Source organism: Lontra canadensis, unplaced genomic scaffold (genome assembly GCF_010015895.1).
Source record: "Lontra canadensis isolate GAN:19392208 unplaced genomic scaffold, GSC_riverotter_1.0 scaffold79, whole genome shotgun sequence".
NCBI classification, from domain to species: domain Eukaryota; kingdom Metazoa; phylum Chordata; class Mammalia; order Carnivora; family Mustelidae; genus Lontra; species Lontra canadensis.
In genome coordinates, this window is record NW_022631073.1 from 1,142,388 (window position 1) to 1,162,931 (window position 20,544).

At 61.3% G+C, this 20,544-nt stretch overlaps 1 protein-coding gene across 2 annotated transcripts in view; it reads right to left on the reverse strand.

Annotated features, from left to right (window-relative positions):
- Positions 1-5,491: 5,491 nt before the first annotated feature.
- Positions 5,492-20,544, reverse strand: part of JAKMIP3 (Janus kinase and microtubule interacting protein 3) — a 42,673-nt gene continuing 27,620 nt past the window's right edge. Inside the window, exons 13-22 of one of the 2 annotated variants that reach the window (XM_032882058.1) lie at positions 18,751-18,849; positions 17,579-17,677; positions 17,400-17,453; positions 14,236-14,301; positions 13,447-13,515; positions 13,283-13,360; positions 9,422-9,625; positions 8,243-8,308; positions 6,565-6,603; positions 5,492-5,869 (exon numbers count right to left, since the gene is read on the reverse strand). In XM_032882058.1, the coding sequence (XP_032737949.1) occupies positions 5,711-5,869; positions 6,565-6,603; positions 8,243-8,308; positions 9,422-9,625; positions 13,283-13,360; positions 13,447-13,515; positions 14,236-14,301; positions 17,400-17,453; positions 17,579-17,677; positions 18,751-18,849 (933 nt within the window). In that variant the 3' untranslated portion in view covers positions 5,492-5,710. Of the gene's footprint in view, positions 5,870-6,564; positions 6,604-8,242; positions 8,309-9,421; positions 9,626-13,282; positions 13,361-13,446; positions 13,516-14,235; positions 14,302-17,393; positions 17,454-17,578; positions 17,678-18,750; positions 18,850-20,544 lie in introns of both variants that reach the window. The other variant, XM_032882059.1, reaches the window with a different exon arrangement.

The following is a 20,544-nucleotide window of genomic DNA, read 5'->3' on the forward strand; positions in this document are numbered from 1 at the left end:
CACACCCATGCGCACAACTTCTGCCTCGTTCTCCAGTGGTTCTGGGTCTTGTTTCCAGCCAAGGTTGCAGGCAGTTGCCCCTGCAGCCCTGGAAGGGGCCGTCGCACTGTCATTTCCGACTCCGCCTTCTCAAATACGGTGTCTGTTACCAATGGCTTCACGGCCATTCCAGTGAAGGGACCCGTTACTGCTGTCACCGAGATGGTGACGTTCTGGATGACCAGACAGCCGGTCGCTGGCCAGGAGCCGCGGGCTGGGAAGACGACAGCGCACCCGGCGGGGGAGGGGAGGGCGCAGCTGCGGCCGCTCTTCTGTGGAGACCACGAGCGAGTCTCGCAAGGTCAGCACAAGCCTTCCACGACGAGGTGAAAACGAATTCTAAGCAAAGAGCAAAAATAAATTGCTCTGAACGCAGTGTGAACCAGAAGAGACTTTGGGGCTGCGCCCTCGGGCTAGGCTTCAGGCTCCGATGACCCCGTGTCCCGATGCTGAGGTGGATGCGCAGAGGCTCTCCCCACCCACGAGCTTCCCAAGAGCAAGCCCCAGGCGTCCGGCAGGAGGTGCCAGGGAGGTCGCGACACGGCGGACGCCTGACAAACTGTGGCTCTCAGCACAAGGGCAGGAGGCGCACAGTGCGTCCAAAAGCGCATAACGTGTGACGCCGCCCTACATAGCGACTCGCGCGACCCCAACACGATGCCTTTGACAAACACAGGCGTCCGGCACAAAGCTCCGCACAGGGCCGCTGCGCCGGGACCCGGACGGCAGCCACCACGGGGGAAGGGGGCAGGGGAAGAGCCGGGGGTGGGACCTAGAAGTCAGTGTGTCCACAGAGGTCACAGGGAACAGAATGGTGGCTGGGACACTCCGGGGCCCGTGGCAAGACTGGGGCAGGAACCAGTCCGGGAACCAGCCAATTCTGCGCACCAGCAGTGACCTCCTAGCGAGCTTATTGTGACACACAAGCGTGGCCACACCGTGGCTTCACGTAAAAGGGAGTTCGCACCGGCTTCTCACCCACCATTGGGCAGGCACACGTCTGACGGCTCCGGTCCCTCCCTCTTCGTGTCCACCTGGGGTAGAGGTCGACCTCGAACTCCACCACGCTCCCTGGCAGGGCTGGCGGCCCGGGGAGGGTCCCGCGGGAGCACAGCAGGTGCCGAGGTGTCTAGGGGGCTCTCCTACCTCGGCAGGGGCCCTGTCCCTGCTCCCAAGACGGACAGGCAGCCCCTGAGAGCAGCGACCCTCCAAACTCAGCCACCACTCCCGGGGACAAAAAGCCTCAGAGAGCTGCCTGCTCGCGCTCGGATGAACCTTGTCCTGCCCCTCGCTCTGTCGACGGACCAGTAAATGGGCCGCTCTGAAGAAGAAAACGGCACTGGGTTATCATGGAAAATCTACAAGTATAGACAGATTTCAAAATGCAGTTTCTTGTTCTATACGCACACAACGCTCGTTCACTGTGGACGGACGGTGAGCGAGCGAGGCTTCTCCCTGCATTTCAAGGACAACGACATGGCCGTCCTTTGTGGCCCACCTGGGAGGCTGCACAGAGTTAGCGATCTACGCCAGGCTTGGGAAGTGAGCAGCTGCTCACTGGCAGCCATAAATCTGGGTCTGCTGACAGTTAATGTCTCACACGTCCGGCCTGCAGACCCGGAGCAGGGCAGGCACGGTCCCTGGAGATCTGGCCTCCACCCTGGGAACCAGCGGGGACCAGGCACGGCCAGCACAGCGCGGGGGGATGGATGCATGGATGGCTAGATGATGAACAGACACATGGACAGATGGATAGCAGTCAGCAGCTCTGTCCCCCAGAGCTCGGGAGGACACTGCAGCCAGGACAGGACTTGAACCAGCCAAACAGATCTGTGGAGAGCTCTTCATGAAGGGCTGGACAGAGCAAGGGATGGATGGCTGCAGGAGAAACACGTGCTTTGACCCAGACCATGCCCCGTGTGCAAAAAAGGACTTGGAACCAGTCTTGGATGTAAGTGCCAGACATCAAGCCATGCCATTCTAGAAGGAAACGTGGCAGAAAACACCAGTGATTTGAATGAGGCAAAGTTTTCTTCGGTCCAACACTAAGGGGTTGGGTGAGCGTGGGGTGACTGCAGCGGTGACTGCAGGGGACACGAGACAGAGTTGAGGCTGGTGGAACAGTCCTGCATCAGCACTGTGGGTGGCACACGCATGTGCCGAAGCCCAGAGAACTGCACGGCCCGGACAGTGAACTTTACGGAGTGTAAACAAAACAAAAGTCAGCATGTGGGGAAGGGGGACAGGAACACAAGCGGGGACAAATGGGCGGCACAGCCACACTGGGAGAGAAGGGGGAGAAGACAGCTGAGCCAAGTCACGTCGGAAAACAGTATCTGTCTGGATGCCACAGGCTGAAGAGTAAAGACTATGCACGGGGTCACCCGAGCTGGCAGATGTCCCCACAGGGTGTGCAGCCAGCGGCTGTGAAGCTGCTCCACGTTACACTGGGGCTGAGCACAGTGGGAGCCAAAAGGGGTCACAGATGATGGGGGGGCTGGATCTGGACTTGTTAGCCTGGAACTGGACGTATCAGTTATGAACTCACAGTTTTATAACAGATGAGAAATAGATGGTTGATAGATGGATAAATAGATAGACGATGGATGGATGGATAGATGATGGACAGACATATGGACAGATGGATGAATGATGGACAGATGGATGGATGGATGGACAGATGGATGGATGGATGGATGAATGATGGACAGATGGATGGAGGGACCGGTAGATGGATGGCTAGATGATGGACAGACCGATGGACAGGTGACTAGATGGATAGATGATGGATGGACAGATGGATAGATGATGGACAGATGGATAGATGGATGGATAACGAATGGATGCATGAATGGATGGATGGACAGATGGTTGGATGGATAGATGATGGACAGATGGACGGATGGACAGATGGATGATGGACAGATGGACAGATGGATAGATGGATGGATGATGGACAGATGTATGGACAGATGATAGACAGATGGACAGATGGATGATAGATGATAGACGGACAGATGGAGGGTAGACCGACAGATGGACGCAGAAATATGCATAGGCGTGTGCGTGTTCCTGAGGACGCCCATGCTCCTCCCCTAAGTCGGCCTAGAGATAGTGCCGCAGCCCCTGCCCCAGGGCAAGGGGCACATCCAGCACCCAGCGAAGACAGTTCCTAAACACCATCCTGCAACAGGAGGAAGGCACTCCTTGGGGCAGGGACACCACAAGCCCAGCCTGAGGTGGCAGAAATTAGGAACGTGCTCACTCAAAAGACAGGGCGTGTCAAGGGGACACGGGAGTCACATGAACACATGCTCCACGGCTCAGGCCAGGAAGGTAACGAGTGACGGTGTTGGGCTGTAGCCCGCAGAGTAAAGTAAATGTGCCCAAGTCGTACTGGCACGAATAACCAGACAAAGAAACGAACGACAGGACAGGGACGGGTCTTCTTCAGAGAATGGAAGAACACGGCAGCGACGGGGGCCCAGGAAACCCGTGAGGGCCTGGCGGCCACCACGGCCACACAAAGGCTGCTGAGGGGTGCCAAGCTCAGTGCCCAAAAGCCTGTGGAGAAACAGGACGTCTGCGGCCTCCGGGGCCTCTCCCCACGTGGTCACCGGCTGGGACACCGCAGTGGCAGAGCCCGGCAGGCGCTGCCATCACCCAGAGATCAAGCGTAGCGCCACCCGTGCTACAACGTATGGACGTGCTTGCTCTCGGCCGTGGCCCTGGGGCTGCCCCCGGCTGTCAGAGGAAGAGCTGGCCCCAGGGTCCCGCGCACGGCCTGGCAGGCGGTCGGAGCCCCTATCTCCAGACTGGGGGCCAGACTGGTGCCCCGTCTCAGACATTTGTCCCTACTTTGGTGATTGTTCGAGAATGCTCCCCCTGAAGCCCGGGCAGCTGGGCAGAGGGGAGGCGTGTTTCCCTCCGGGCCTGCACACTGTTAGGGGTTTCTGACACCCACAAGGGGGCAGCCCTGCAGTGTGTCTGCTGCTGCCGCTGCACTCTGCCAGCCCCGAAGGAAGGGCACCCCAGTGTGTGCTCCCCGGGAGCCCCATCTAGGTCCTGAGGCCACCAAGGGCCAGCCTGAAGGCCCTGTTCCCCAGGGCAGCTGCATCTGCCCAGCACCTGCTCCCAGAGTCTCTGCTCTCCTGGTTCTAGATCCCCCTGCAGGAAGGACCTGCTCACAGCTCTGGGGCATCCGCAGCCCCGTGTGGGGCCACCATGGCCGACATGCAGTCAAGGACACGTGGACGGTTTGGCCTCCAGCAACACCTCACTCAGGAGACTCTGCTGGAAATAGAGGCCTCAGCCCTGGAGCACCCCTCCTGGGCCCAACCCTCCCGTGGCCTTCTAGCCTGGGGGGCAGGGTGGGGGACAGGCAGGGAGAGGAGTGAGGGGCCAGGAGGCCAAACTCCGGACGGTGCCTGAAGGGGAGGGGGCCTGGGGGCCACAGTTCAGGAAAAGGAGACGTCCCTTTCCTGGAATTTTGGGGGCTCGGGGTGGGCAGGGCTGGCCAGCAGACCCCACAGGGGCTGGAGCTCATTGGGACAGTTCTTCCCTGCTGGGAGATGAGGCCACCCTTGAACCTTGAAACTCAGGGAAGCTCAGAGGTCTGGGGGAAGTGTCCTGGATCTGGGCAAGGAGCCCACAGAGGTTCAGCCCATGAGGGCCCCTAAGGAGCCCACAGAGGGACGCCCCCGATCAGGGAGCAGATTCTGGTCCAGGGTGGTGGTGAGAAGTGGGCTTGGACAGTCACCCAGGGCTCCCGCTGCAGGGCAGGTCCCAGCAGACTGACAAGGATCCCAAACAGTGGAGAGGGAAAATGGGTCTCCAAGATGGACCAGGGCACTCACCTGCTCCCCACCTGGATGTCGGGCTCCCTTGTCATATCCGCAGGACTCCAGGTGCATGGTTGCCCTCGCGTGGGCGTGGCCCTCGAGCCCCATTCAGCTTGTCTGCAGCTCACGGCCTCCAGGTGGTTGTGGGGGGCAGTGAGCCAGGTGCCCAGGGCCCACAGGGCCTGGGGCTCTGCATTCCAGGAAAGCCAGGCCCCTCTCCAGTGGGTTGGGGCGCTCGCTCGTCCCACCTCCCACCGTCATGCTCCTCAGTCTCTGGTCAGTTCCACCGCGTTCCTCCATGCGGCTCAGGGCGGGTTAGCGGCCGGTGATGGCACGGTACGTGCAAGAGTCACGCCAGCTCCCGAGGCAACAACATCTTCAAACCAGGCAGGGACGTCGGCCAGCAGGTGCGCAGGACCCAGCGAGCGGGTCTTCACAGGCCACCTGCGGGACCAGGGGAAGCCGTCCTCGGAGGTGCCCTGTGACCCACCTGGGCTTCCCTGGATGGAGGTCACCGCCGTGGCCACAGTCTTCCCTGGGTCCTCTCTGGGCTGCCTGTGTTCTTCCCGATGGTTTCGTCTGAGCTTTGTGCGCGATTGAGGAGCGGGTGGGGGGGGGTGTCGGCTTGTGGGCGGCCCTGCACAGAAGCAGCTCTCAGCACCTGCTCAGCAGGGAACGTGTGCATCCTTGTCACTGGGATCAGGAGGCTGTGTCCCGAGGGGGACCCAGGGTCCAGCAGCCAGGATCAGGCTGCTCCCAGAGGAGCCCCAGTCAAGAAACAAGTTCTGAGTCTGGATCAGCAGAGCGGACCGGTGCCCACTCAGAGGTGCTCAAAGCCCCCCTTTTTCCCTCTTCCTCAACGGGACGGGGTCCCCAGAGACCAGATCCTCTTGGGGCTTCAGGGATGGGACGTGGCATCTTGTTTTGCTGCCCAGGCCCCTGCTGGCCTCTGGTCCCGCTGGAGGAAAGGGGTCTGGCTCCTCTGGGGGCTGGAAGACACAAGATGCGGGACACATGTCGGAAAGGGTTCTCTGGAGAGGATGGGGCTGGAGGGACAGGGTGCGGGTGGGTTTGGGGAACAGGAGAGTATGCTGCTGCCCCTCAGGGAGCCCCTCAGACACCCTTGGAAGGGCAGGCCATGGGCTGGGCAGCATGGTGAGGCCAGGGCTGCTGGTCCTCTCCTCTTACGTTGGAAGGGAGCAGGGGTCAGGACTAGCATGTGGCCCTGGTCTAAAGCCACAGTAATGACGCGGCGACTGGGCGGCTGGTCTCACGTCTGTGAACGAGACCCGCGCGTCGTGGAAGCCCGGGCATTTCTGGGGGCTCTTCAGAGTCAGCCCAGCTTGTCCTCAGCACCAGCGGAAAAGGACGAGAAAGGCAAGAGGACTGTGCTCTTCAGCACCGCCTCTGCCAAGGCCGCATAAGCAGGGAAGCCGAGTGTGTGCACGCCTCTGCCGTGGGCTCGGTGCCTCGTGAGGGGTCCTCCACACTCCTGCCCCCTCGAGAGAGGCAGGTGCCCTCAAGCCCCCTGACCGACCCCGAATCCTGGCCCTGGATTTGGAACAGCCCTCTGGACTCGTCTGGGGCTCCCAACGGCACTTGGGCTGCTGGAGTGCGGGGGCCCCAAGGGCCCCTGGGGGCAGACGGGACCCTCGCCGGTGGCACCAGCTGATGAGATACTCACCGTGTCGGGGCCAGGCGCGCTATGACCACAGAATGAAAGCTAAGGAGAAAAATAAGAACAAAAATAGAAACTGAAAAGGGGCGGGGGTGGGGGGCAGAGACATGGAGGGAGAAAGAGAGAAAAAGAGTTTGTAGAGCTCTGGCGAGAAAGGCCGCGATCACAGACAGAACGAGACGTGCCTCCACCAGGCACGGGAGCGGACCCTGGTGCGTGGGTCCTGGTGCGTGAGGACCGTGCACCCCGCGCCCCGCACACGCGCCCCCACCAGCCGCCTGTGCTGCCTCCTCTGCGGAGGTGCTGGTCAGGACCCTTGCCGGCGGAAGATGAGGACGGCGTCTTGTGGGAAGACATTCCGAGGGCTGGGCAAACCCAGCACCCAGACAAGACGTCGTCCCCGTCCCATGGTAAGCGGCAAAGAGCGAGCAGCCTGTAGAGATGCGGCCTGGAAACCTCACCCGGGGTTTGGGGAGGGGGGCTGCCAACTCAGATGCGGGAGGAGCTCTGACAGCGGCACAGACACGTTGGATTTGTTTAAAATCCAAGTGGAGCGCACACAAATGTTCTCAGGTGAAGATGCAAAGGGAAATAGGTTCATGTGCGGGGAGAGACCCTGAGAACAATGTCCCGCCCCTCCGGGCCTGGTGGAGGCTTCCCCACGCATCGGCGTCCACAGGGCCACAAATCCTGTTTGCAGGAACACCTCCCTGTTTCCCAGCCTGCACAGGTCTGGGGGCTGCTCACGGGAGCTCACGGGCACTCACTGGCACCACGAGGTTACACAGTCACCGTGACGACCGCCAGGCAGATGACAGTAAAGGGCCCAGGGAAGGGGCAGGTGTTGTCCCTGGGTAGCAGGGGTGGGTGGGGTGTGCTGGGAGACCTCTGTAAGGGGCCACTCTCCCCCGTGGGCACGGGGCCTCTGTGGCCTCCTCCTTGGGCCGCGCAGCTCACAGAGCGCCCGTGCAAGCAGTGGCCTCCTGCTCTTTCCAGAAGAGACAAGGCAGGGCAGTGGCTCCATGGGTCACTTTGCTCAGTGCCCAGTGCGGAGCCCGTCATTTGGTGAGATCCTAAGCAAACATCAGTGTGACCTCGGAGATATGAAAACAACCCTAAGTCACAGAGAAAGAACGGCCCCTAAACTAAGCAAACCCCATGGAAAGAGACAGGGTTCCCTCCAGGCACATTCCAGGCACCTCGATTTGGGGAGCACGGAATTGGACTGAGTGGACAGAGCGCCCACGACTCCACGCCTGACAGGGCTGGGGGTCCAGGAAAAGAGCCAGCTGGTCTGCCCCAGGCCCCCAACTCCCTGTACGCCAGCCCCTGAGTGTCCTAAACCCCAAGGCAGGTGCATTAAGGGCCAGAAACCAGAGACTGGTGTTGGACAGATGACCTGCTTTCAAGAAGAGAAGCCGGCGTTTCTGGAACTTTTAGACCAACTGCTTGATGAGCGTGGAGGAATCCCACAGGTTGGCACGACCACCAGCCCCACAAGGACCCTAGGTTGCGGGCCCCAGTTCCCACGGCTGCAGCCGGGGAGACTGAGTCTGGGAGAGACGCAGCCCCTGCGAGGCAGCTCGGCTTCCTGCTCACCATCACCCCACGGCTGGGAGCACGCGAACCGGCACCCTCCCCTGCCCCATGCACAAAACAGAGCCCAAACACACATGCGTGTTACCTTTTCCTCCAGCTCCTTTATTTGCCTCTTCTGACCTTCTATTCTTTCTTCTAACTCTTTAATTCTCTGCAATGGTGAAGGAGGAATCTTCACTGATCAGAGCATTTGGGAAATCAAGGCGTTCGTCCGTTTACACGGCGGACAAGCCGCAGAGCCGCAGCCAGCCGGCACCGTCCTCTGTCCGAGACCGCACACCGCCGGCAGCCATGGCAGAGCAGGGCAGCGGCGTGGCTCACCTCGGTTTCCCTGATGGACACAGCTTTCTGCAGTCAGCTGCTGTGCTCCTCCCACCCCTACAACTTCAGATGAGAAACAATATGCTGGACACCCCAGAAACCGATTCACACCCTTCCCAGATGTCACCAGCAGCATGAAGCCACCACAAGGTCAGGAAGCCATCCCAGGAGGAGCCCCCTTGCAAAGGTGACGCCCCTAGTGTTCCCGTTGGTAGACCAGGCCCACAAGATGCAAATTCACGCGTCCTCACTGGACCTGGAAGCCTGGACCCTGGAAGCAGCCTGTCTGATGGCAAGGACGGCCCCCAGGTACGGTCCCCACACTGACCACCTGAGTCTCGCAGCGAGTGCTCCGGCAGCGGACTGGTGCTCTGGTCAGACACTACCCTAACATTCACAGTATCGCCGGGGTCACTAGCTTATGTGACTTGGCAAGTGGGGCCATGTATCTGGGGCGCTCTGAACACGGAACACCTCTGTGAAGGCTTTTCCGGGCCCCACGGGCGCACGCGGGGGAGCAGAGGCTGTCCAGTGCGCCAGGGTCCCTCACTTGCTGTTAGAAGGGGACCAGCTGGATTAGCCTGAAGTCCTAAAGTGCCCAAGGTCAAAAGAAGGCTACGGTCAGCTCCCGCCCACGAGGCGGTTCCCAGACCACGCTTTAGTCATGCCCTTGGCGTCGAAGGAGGAGGCACTGTAGAAACCTCGCAGCCAGCGGTCCCAAGAGAGGGGACGTGCCAGCCAGAGGCTGGTCTGACGGGGCAGGCAGAGTGGCTCATGGGCCTGTCGTGGGAGGGCATGGCCACTGCAGCCGGGGGCTGGCCCAGGGGCGTGGCCGTGGGACTCCGCCCACGAAGCTCCCAGCCCCTCCCGGGCCCCGCCCGCCGGCCCCGCCCCGCCGGCCCCGCCCCGCCGGCCCCGCCCCGCCGGCCCCGCCCCCGCGCACCTGCTGGGCCAGCTGCAGCAGCTCCATACGCTCGCGCAGGATCTGGGCATCGCGCTCCCGCAGCTCGCTCATCACCTGCCGCTTCCACTGCTCCACCGCCGCCTTGAGCTTCTCACGCTCCTCCTCCGACAGGATCTCGGCCACCTTGGCCCCGGCCTCCTGCTGCAGGGCGTCGTACAGCATGGCTTCCAACTCCAGGATGTGCTAGGGTGGGAGGGGACACGTCAGTCTGGCCTGCTGGCCAAAGGGAACCCCGTGATTCCTGGGGGTGCCAGCGCCTCCACGCCACCCCACAGCGGGCGCTGTTTTCTCCTCGGCCGGCTTACACGACCTGCGGAGTGGACACCCAGCCCAGGAGTCATTACCGCGAGAGCGTGCACTTCTACACGGGCTTTGACACGTGCACCAAAACTTTGGAGGTAGAGTCTTAGCTCACACTAATATCTGGAAAGCTGGTAAGCAGATATTCGAAGCCAGAGTAGGGGGACGGCCCCAAGGGGGCCGGAGGAATGGGCAGCAGAGGGAAGGCGTCTTCCCCTGCTCACGGCCTTCCTCAAACCCTGGAATTACGAGCCCCACAGAAGGAAGAACGGCAGTGCTCACAGGGGTCTGTCTGATGTAAGGACAGAAGTGTGGGAGGGCCTTGACTTCTAGCCTCTCCCCAGGGGAGGCCGGGCCACTCTGTGGTCCTCCATGCCACACATGGTGGGTCAATCATGTCCCCAAGAAGATATATTCAGGTCCTGACCCCTGGATCTCATATTGTGGCCTCAATATTTAGAACTAGGGTGTCTGCTGCTGTCTTCACGTTAGCGTGGAATCATGCTGGATGGGGGGGGGCATTCAATGATCCAATGGCTCGTGTCCTTACAAGGAGAGGGGACTTGGACGCAGTCACAAAAGACATGGGGGAGAAGCCATGTGAAGAGACAAAGGCTGGGCACACCTGGAGCCCCTAGGAGCCGGAGGAGGCATGAAGGACCCCCCTGCGGCCTCAGAGGGAGCGCGTCCTGCCACACTGCATTTGAGACCAGCCTCTGGGCTCTGGGAGTGCGGCCCTTCCTCTCGGCTGCTCCTCACTGCCTTGGACATGGCCTCACCTTTGCTGGCCGCAGGGCCCTGTGTGCCCATGTTACCACCTCCACTCTCCGAATCCCGAGAACTTGTACCCCTGGGCCTGGTGTGCCCTGCGCAGCCTGGGAGAGGACCCCAGCCCTGCAGAGCTGTCCAGTGCCCACCCCTTCCCCAAGGCAACTGTTCTTATTGGCCCCAGGTCGGGAGACAAGTGGGCTCGGACAATGTGCATGGGGTCCTGCTGGGGACAGCTGGGGTCCAGACCCTGCAGGGGGCTCTGGAGTCCAGGCCTCAACCCACCCCTGAGGACTCAGACACAGAGAGCCCATCATGCCTCATGCTGCTGGTCCCCAAACATGTGATTCCCCACAGCTAGGGGCCACAGCGCCCACTGCAGACCTCTGGGGAAGGACCCGTAGTCCCACAGATCTTCTGCCGCGAGAACACCTGAGGGAAGCAGAGAAGCTGACCGGCTGAGAGGGGGCCGGACCCTGGGGCTTCCAGGCCGGGGCTGAAGCTGAGGCTGATGGGGGAAGCCGAGCAGGGGCCGCGGGTGCGTGGGCCAGACAGCGGCCACTGGGGGGCCCTGGGGACAAGGAGAGAGTTGCATGGGGCATGGGGCTCACCCCCCTGCCCTCTCAAAAAGAAACCACCATGAACCAATGCAGAAGGACCCGTTTTCTGCAGCTCAGCGGACTAAATGCACACCTTGGTATAAATTCCTAGGGATTTACCAGTCGGATCTGGAACACTTGTAAAGCTTTTTCCTCTGGAGATTTTCCTGAACAATCTTTGAAAAAACCAAATTCCTACGCTACAGAAACCCAACCTCCCATCAAAAATGTAACCTCTTCAGAAGTGAAGGGTCTTTTCCTCAGGCAAAATGATTATGAAAAGTGCTTTCAGGTTTCGTGGACATTTTGGGGAATGAAAAAAACCCTTGGAGCCTCACATTTTATTGGTCTGGACAGCTGCAAAGTAAACTGTCCCCAGCTGTCACCACCAGCTCACACTCCAGGTCAGCCCCTCCGGACAGGACAGCTGAAGAGCTCAGGCGGCTGGGAGATGCTCAGGCATTTACAAGCAAATATCGTGCAGGTGGGGGTGTTTAGTGCTGGCACCACAAAGGCTTCACACAAAGCTGGAAATGAGAGAGGGGCAGCGGCCTTCCCCCCAGCAGAGCGCCACCCGAGGGCACCTGCAGGAGCCAGCAGCTCCCTGAGAGTGGCCCCCATGTGTGGGGACCTTCACTTCCCCTTCAAAACTCTGCCACAACTTTGTGTCCACGGAGCAGGGAGGAGGTGAAGCCCGGGCAGGTGTCTGCAGCCCTGCAGCCCCCCGAGGGCACCCCACTCTCTGGGGTGCACATGCGCATGTGTGGGTGTGCGTGCGTGTGTGTACATGTGTGCACGTGCATGTGTGGGTGTGCACGTGTGTCTGTGTGTGCACATGTGAGACATACAGCCCACTCTGTTGCCTCCCACACTGGCCTGTCTTTCCGGCACCGATGCACATATTCCTGAGCTGTGCCCTGAGGAACGCCCAGGGCGCAGGGGTGAGATGTCCCCTCCATGCCTGAGTCTGGGTTGCAGGAATAGAGCACAGGGAGCGGCGGTGGGGATGGGCGTCTGGCTGCTCCCTAGTATCCTTCCCACCCAGCACCGTGGACTGGAAACAGGGATCGTGGCCCATATTTCTGGGAAGGTCCATCAGTGCCCATTCGGCTCTCTGAGGCCACTGCCCTCCACCACTTTCTCTGTGGCCGTGCCTGCAGGTGTCCCGCAGGTGTCCCACTGCCACTGGCTGGTGAGTGGGCTGCCAGCACCAGCACCGGCACCTGCATGGGCCTGATGGGGTTAATGGAGACATCACACCGTCAGCTTCCCGGCTGGGTAGGACTTGCTGGTGACCCACGCACTCTCCACACAGTGACCTCACTCTGCTAACACTCCAGAAGGTGGGCACTCGTACCTCTACTTACCACAAGGGACATCCCTGGCCTCAGGCGTCCCTGTCGCCTTACGAGGGCCCCTGGAAGCTTTCCCTGAGCTGGTTCCAGACATGCCCTGACCTCAAGGACTGGCTGTCCAGAGGGACACAAGGTAGGCCGGGAAGCACATGCCGGGAGGCAGCACGCACGCGGGGTGTAACTGACCGCTGGGAAGAAGCGTGGGCGTCCCTCCTCCAGGAAGCCCCCCGTGGTGCCCCTTGGCCAGACTAATCAGAGCAGCAAGGATGTGGTGCCAGGTCTCAGTTCACCCTCTTGACACAAGGCAGCCTGAGGCGCTGATGGGACTTCTCGTTGTCAAACCCGTGTCAGTGAGGACTGCCTCCCGCGGCGCAGGTGTGTCTACGAGGACTCCCAGATCTCTGCGCTAACCGCAAGCTGGGATGAGTTTTTCAGCGGGGCGAGTGTTTCCCACGGGCCAGGCAGGCGTGCAGACAGGCATGGACTTTCCTCGGAGTAGCAGGGACACACACAGGAAGCCCCAGAGAACGCTTCTTACGAACGGTCAACCGTGTTCGATTAATTTATAAACATGTTATGTGTCCATGAATCCTATTTCTCAACTCGTTTAGGGATCCCTGTGAGCTCCACATTCACGGGCGAAGGGTTTGCTGCCAGAGCAGTTAGGCCCCCTGGGCCTCAGCACTCAGGGAGGAGTGCGGAGGCTGACCCCACGGCGGCCACGCTGGACCCAGGCCCTGAGCGACAGCGGCCAGCGGGAGCGCTTCCCCCGCGTCTGCAGCCCGCCCCTGCCAAAGCGGTGGGCGCGCCTGCCTCACCTTGTGAGCCTGGTCCAAGCTCTGCTTCCTACAGTCCAGCTCCTCGTCCAGGTAGCCCTTCTGCTTGCTGAACAGCTCCTGAAACACAAGGGCGCCTGCGCCTCAGCCCCGGGCATCCACCTGCTGTCGCCGTGCTGCACACACAAGGCAAGACACCCACCGACCTTCTCACTCTCTAGGTCAACCATCTTCTGGTGCAGGGCCGACTCCGTCTCCTCAATCTGCTGGAGCCACTGGACACAAACCGGAAGAGCAGGAGAGGGTGACCTCGCAGGTGGCCATGCAGGCACCAAAGCCATCCCACCGTCCCCCAGGTGCCACGGGCAGCCTGGGAGTGGGGGCTGGGTTGGCATGGCGAGCTCCGGGTGCCCAGCGTCCAGACACCCCCACGTGCTGTCCAGAAGGTCTGTCCCTCCCTCGCCAGGGAGAGAAGGGGTGTGAGCAGGGGTTCGGTGGGGACAGGGGACAGAGCGCTCAGCCAGCAGAGGTCTTCCCTCAATCCCATGCCCTGCACACCTGCTTGCCAGGACTCCCTCTCCCCTTCCTGCTGGGGGCCCCAGGACTAGTTGCTGACAGCAGGCCTCCCGGGCAGGCTCTGGCTGGGGGGCTGGGGGTCAGGGACTGGCTGCCCTGTTGGGGAAGAAGCCCAGGTTGGCTAGGCACCCCCCGGGGAGGGTTCTGGTGGGTGAACAGAAAGCCAGTGGTATACAGACCCATTCCACTGCCTGACCTTTAGAGGGAGAAACTGAGGCAGAGTGGGTCTTGAGACGAAGTCTGACTGATCTGTTCCCCGCAGAGGGGATGGTGGGTCTGACCCCTGCATGTGCGGGACCTCCCGAGGCCAACAGGATTCAATGACTCCCCCGCAGAGCCCAGGAGTCCCTCCTCCGGGGACGGCCCCTCTCCCAGCTGCCCCGGCCCTGTTCCAAGAGCGGCCACACAGATGCTGTTACCTTTTCAGCCAAGGTCAGGACGGTCCTAGCTTGTATGACGACCACTTGCTCCTCATTGGTCAGATTCTGCACCGAAGCAGACATGGGGACAGTCGGGGGGGGCTTGCCGAGGCAGTAGACTGAAATACTGAGGGCGGGGGGGCCTGGTGGGGTGCACGGGGGTACTGGTGAGGGGTGCATGGGGTGCCTGGCGGGGGGTGCTTGGGGGTGCCGGGCAGGGAGGGTGCGTGGGAGGGCATGAAGTGAACCTGATGGAGAGGCGCAGGGGCTGGGGCCACAGGTTAGGTCACTCTGAGTGAAATGACCTCCTGGGGTCCTGAATGCCCTTTACTCTCTACCCCATTGACCCTGACTTGACTCTGATATGCTCTCTCTGTTCTGCCCCCACCTGTCGCCCCAGGACTGGTGACCAGGACCCTGTAGGTGGCCCGCTGAGGGCGAGGGGAGGGCGAGGGGGGTGCAGGGCAGCGGCGATATACACACACCCACTGTCCCTGGCCCACACCTTGGTTGAAAGCCGGCTCTCCGCACGTGCAGGCTGTGTTAATGCCTGAAGCCCGCTGGATGGCTCCAGCCCTGGGGTCTCTGTCTCTTCTCGGCATGGTGTGTTCATACCTCTTCCAGGGGCCCACCTGGGTGGTCTCTGGCCGAGTCTGGCCTTGGGACCAATGAGCATCCTTGGAGGCTACAAGCCCTTCACTCACTCAGACCATGACCGCTGCCTGCGTCAGCAGCTGGGTGGCAGCCAGGCTGTCAGGGCCCGCCGCAGGGCCCAACTTGGGGGCGGTGGTGGGGAGCATGGGAATCAGAGACCAGAGGAGGCAGAGTCTGCTGGATCACAGAGCTGGGGACACCACCCTAGAGCCCAGAACCTGTCTGCTCAGAAAGCCCTCCGTCTGGGCTGTGAACTTTGGCCCCCAAGGGCAGGGGTGTCTCACTGTCCCCTAGGCCTGTAGCAGTCAGCCAAGGCGGGGACGGTGACCAAACGCTGTAGGCACAGAGGCAATCTCTGCCCTTGGGGCACAGTGTACCCACACTCAGCCCGGAGCTGGGCTGGCCAGGTGCTCCTCACACTGCCTGCTTCTTGGGGAGCCCCTCAGGGGCCAGTGTGCTCCCTCCCCAACGCAGACAGGGACCAGGGAGGGCTGAGCAAGTGGCCTCAGGGAGAACCTACTAGAACATGGCTGCACTTGGCTCAGGGGCTCACCATTGGGTGAGCAGCCTGGCCAGGAGGTGATGATGTCCCGAGGCCCTGACCTAGGCAGATACCGTCTGCTCTGCCCTCCCCCGGGGACCCATCCCTCTGCCGCCCAGGTACAGCTGCGGGGAGGGGTGCTCTGCCAGGGAGGATGGGGGTCCGCTCCGCCCCGCCAACCTCTGCTCAACTCCAAGGGCCCTGCCTCCTGAGGTCTGGGGTTCTGGCACACCCACAGCCAGTTTGGAGGCCGCGGGCTGCTCTGGGGCAGGCTGTGCATGGCAGCCACAGAACTGGCTGTGAAGGCAGCAGGGGACGGGCTATCTTTGTTGCCTGCCTCATGAGCCAGGCCGCGGCAAGCTCCAGGAATGAACTTCCGGGCTCAGGCTCCACGGGGCATAGCCCCCGGGCATGGGGTGCTTGCGAAGCACACTCATTATGCCCCCTGTGACCACTGAAGGGATAGGGACAGCCTCCAGGCCCATCAGTAGGAAGTGCCAAGCTTTCCCCAGGGTCCCCTGAGCGTAAAACCTGAAGGCGTGTCCTCCAGTCCCCGAAAGCCTCTGTCTCCATGCTCTGAGGCCCCTTGATGGCTCCATCAGAGCCCATTGGAGCTCTTGAGTAGGGAGCTACAAGGCTGGGGAGGGGCCCTGAACTGAACTGGACAGAGCGAGGCTCTTCCTACATCTGCTCTAGGACCCTGGGCAGGTGTCCTCTTGGGCCTCAGTTTCTCCAGCTGTGAATCAGAAGGTTAACCAGTATGGTCCCTGCGACGGGGCCTGAAAACTCAGGGCAGGACCCCATCCTGGCTATTGGCTGATGCCTCTACAGCCTACAGCCCAGATGGAGCGGGGGTCTGGGGGAGGGGTGGATACCACCAGCGGAGCCTTCCCCCACCCTCTGGAAAGTGTGGGCAAGGAGAGAAGTGTCCCTGTCAACAGGGACTCTGCTGTAGCCTCTGCTTATTAGTACACCTTGGAGAAAAAGAAGTTCTGGGTGGTGCAGTGGGGCTGCTTCTAGCACAGTTGAGCTGCTCATTGGGCAGGGCTTCAACAAGTAGAAGATGATGGACAAAGGGCAGATGGAAGATGAGTGGGAGGGTGGGGGGGATGGAGGATAGAGTGTGGATGGAGGGTGAGGGATGGGAGGATGGACGGAGGATGGATGGACAAAGGAGAGAGGAGAGATGGACAATGGAGTGTGCGTAGAGGATGAGGGATGGATGGATGGAGGACGAGTGCATGGATGGACGGATGGGAGATGGATGGAGGGTGGACGGATGGATGAGGGAGAATGGAAGATGAAGGATGGATGGACAAAGGATGAAGGATGGATGGATGGAGGGAGGGATGACGTTGGAGGGTAGAGGGGGGAGGGAGGAAGGGATGGATGGAGGAGGAAGCAGCACAGTCACACAGTAATCAGTATTCTTTGAGAGTTTGCTCAAGAAATTGGAATGGTGCCCTAAATGAGATTTGCAGATTATTTATGGTCTCTGCCCTTCCCCCAAAACCAAGGACGTGGGAACCGCTAAGAGCCTGGGATATCTAAGGCACTGGAAGGATCCCCGCCCCCACCCCCGCCCCCACCCCCACCAAGGTGTGGAAAGGCTTAAAGACCGACCAGCATTCCAGAAACTGAGAACATACGGCCAGGAGCATCATGGCCAGCGGACCCTGGTGTGCGCAGCAGAGGGCTCACCATCCTGGCAGAGCAGAGGCCCTGAACCCCGTGCTTCTGGGTGAGTCACCACCCAGCTGGGTGCAGGAACATGAGAATGGGGCAGGACTCCTCCCAAATTCCAGGGGCTGCCCCAAGCAGCTGTGGCCTCGGGGAGGGTGCAGGCAGGCAGGGCAGCCGTGGCAGACCGGCAGCGGGACTCACGGGGGTCCCTGGACACTGGAGGTCTGATGGGGTGGGGACTGGCGCGAGGAGGCATGCACAAGTCAGGAGAGCGACATACACTTACGGCGTTATCCCCCAGGATGTCCAGCTGCTTCATCAGCTCCGAGACCAGGATGTCCTAGAGGCAGAGAGGGACACTAGGAGGTGAGTGCCCGCGGCAAGGGGGCTTGGAGAGGAGGGGGTTGTGGGGCTGGGGTGGGGGCTGTGGCACATAGTGCAGGGGTGGGAGGGAGCAGGGTTTACCGTCACGCCTTCAGCTTCGCAGTAGGCTTGGAGGGGGCTCTTCCCCTCTGCGAAGGGGGTGTGGTGGAAGTTGATGGCTGGGGACTTCCGCTCCCTCTCCTAGGACAGAGAGCAGGCGGCTGGGCATGTGGGCTGAGCTGGGGGCCACCCAGGGACAGGGCGGAGGTGCAGAGGCCAGCGAATGTGGTGGGCATTTGGGAAACAAGCCCAGGGACAGAGAGGGCCCCTGTGCAGACACTGGCAGCAGCGGGGACCCCCAGCCTGGCAGGCCCAGCTCCTCCATCCCCACCCCTGCTGCTGACCTGCTGCTCCGCCATGAATCCTCGGGCCCTCAGGAGGCTCAGGGAGTCGTGTCCTCCTCCACGGGCTGACCGGAGCAACTGGTTGGTTGCTCTGAGGACAGTGGCTGGCAGTGCTGTCCCCGACCCAAGGCCACATGCAGGAGCCCCGGAGGCCAAGCGGTGGTCATGTGTGCACACACATGCACACACACCCTCTTGCCACAAGGTTCATGACCATCTCATCCCCGGGGGTCCTGAAGGTGGCTGGGACTGAGGAGGCAGCCCCAGAGTCATGTGGACAGCCAGCAGGGCAGATGCCAGCCCTGGGCACGTCCTCACAGGTGGACCATATCCCCCAGCTGCCCTCTGGATTCAGAGACGCCCTCCTGGCCAGGAGTGCAGTGGAAGGTGATGGCAGCTGCACGGCCGTCCATGTATGTATGGCCGGATGCTTCCCGAGGGAGCCTGGCTCCCGCTTCCTCCTCTGCAGGAGGCCAAGGTCACAGAGGAGGACAGGGGCCAGGACAGCCAGAAGGGCACCTGGTCACTGCGTGGCCCCCAGCTACCCACACTTGGCCACTTAAATGAGCAAGGAGCCAGCGTCCACTAGCTGGCCACCATGGTCGGGGGTGTGGTCCCCGCTCAGTACCACGGCCACCATCACAGCCCCACAGGGGCACAGCCATCATCATGCAGCCCAATGGGTCTGGAAGCGGACACTCACATCTCGCTCATTCTGGGGTTTCTTCCATGGCCCTTGTTCGGAGAGGTGCCTCCTTTCCACCCACCCCCTTGGGGTCGTGAGCAAGGGCCCAGGTCAGGAAGGCCAAGCGCCTCCCTCCGTCACAGCAGCTCTGCCCCACGCACCCAGTGCCCACGCCCACGGCGCACCTCAAGTTCCAGGATCCGGAACTCCAGTAGCTCGTTTTGGTCCCTTGCATCCTGAACCTCGTGTTTTAACCGACCCTCTTCTATTTCCATTTGTTTAATCTGTAAAATAGAAGGTAGATGAGACATTGAGGTTACGTGAGGTCCCCTCCCGACTTTCCTGACAGCTTCCGGCCATCCGTGGGGACAGCCGACCCACCCGGGCGCCTAGAGCCCTCGCTCCAGCTGGAGTTGGCTCATCAGGGTGGGCGGGCACAGGGAGCGGTAGAGGGGTGAGGAGCCGTAGATGCCCCCGGGATGGCCCTGAGCCCAGTCCAGCCATCTGAGCAGAGACAGGGAAGAGAAGGGCCATCGAGGGTGTGCCGCTGAGGTGTCCAGGCCTCATGAGGGCAGGGAAGGGCACACCACAAGGGCGTCCACTGGACCGGATGGCCTGGCCCATGCCCCCTGAACTGAATTTGGGGAGCTGAATGCCCTGCTGGGATGCTCAGGGGTGGCTGGAGATGGATCAGGGCCCGGCATCCGTCCAGGTGCCATCGGAGGCAGGTTCCTTCCACGGCACGCGGGGTCACGCACAACCAAGGCTGTGGGCAGCGCCTACTGGAATGTGACCCTGTGCGTGTGGTAGCCAGAGAGAGGCGCAGGTTTAAAGTATGCACCGAGCACTACAAGTGTGCACAGTGTTTGCACATGCACATGAGTATCTATGTGTGCACAGAAGTGCTTAAGTGTGCATGTGAGCAACATGTGTGCACACGAATGTGAGATGCGTGTGAGGGTCATGCGTGTACACAAACGTGTGTGCAGATGCGTGTGAGGGTCATGTGTGCACGCAAGCATTTATGTGCACATGTATTTTGTGCACATGGAAGCATTCATGGGCATGGTATACGTACAAGTGAGCATTCAAGTATGCATGTGTTTGTGCACACACGAGTGTGCCCATGAACGTTACACGAGTGTGCGTGTGTGCAGGAGAGCACCATAGGCACAGCTGCCGTGATTTAGGAACCCGTGGACGGTCCACAGGAAGCACGTGGGCATCATTTCACCATCTAGACCTAACAGCCCCCAGTGGGACTGGGCTGTGGCGTGGGGGCTTGGCTGGGAGCTGCCAGTCTGCACGGAGCATAGACACGGTGGCGCCCCTTGGGCCCAGGAGGACAAGCAGGCCTGGCTCTTCTCTAGAAGGGCTGTGGCTGCCCGTGCTCAGCCCAGGACGAGGCCCATGGCTGGTGGGGAAGGACGGCACGCGGCTCCCTGACGGGGCAGGACGATGACCCCGGTGACCTTTCTGCCTCTGAACCGGAGCCCAGCTCCCACCTTGGTCTGACCGTCCCCATGCCAGCAGCTCTGGGGCACCACCCATTGGGGACCGTCCCAAGCTGTGCAGGTGTCATCTGAGGAGCCCCCCCCACCCCAGATCGGGCTGAATGAGGGGGATTGTGTGCAGAATGGGCATCTCACCGGCCCAGAGAAGGACAAGTGAGGCAGCTCTGGGCAAGAACCCAGGCCACTAGCGGGAGCAGGCCGGTGGGCACCGTGTTTTGCGGCCCATCATGTAAAATCCTCCAGCCCACAGAGCCCCAGCTGGGGATGGGGTGCAGGGCTGACGGCCTTTTAGGGCCTCCTGTTAACCGGAAGCCAGGAGAGCCGACGGCCAGGGCCACAGCCTGGAGAGCTCAGGTGAGGCCAGACACACAGCAGCGTGTGGACCGCCTCTGTGGACCCTCCAAGGACCTCTGTCCGGAAGAGAGTTCCCGGGAGCACGGGGTAGAGGTCGCTGCTTTCTCGGGA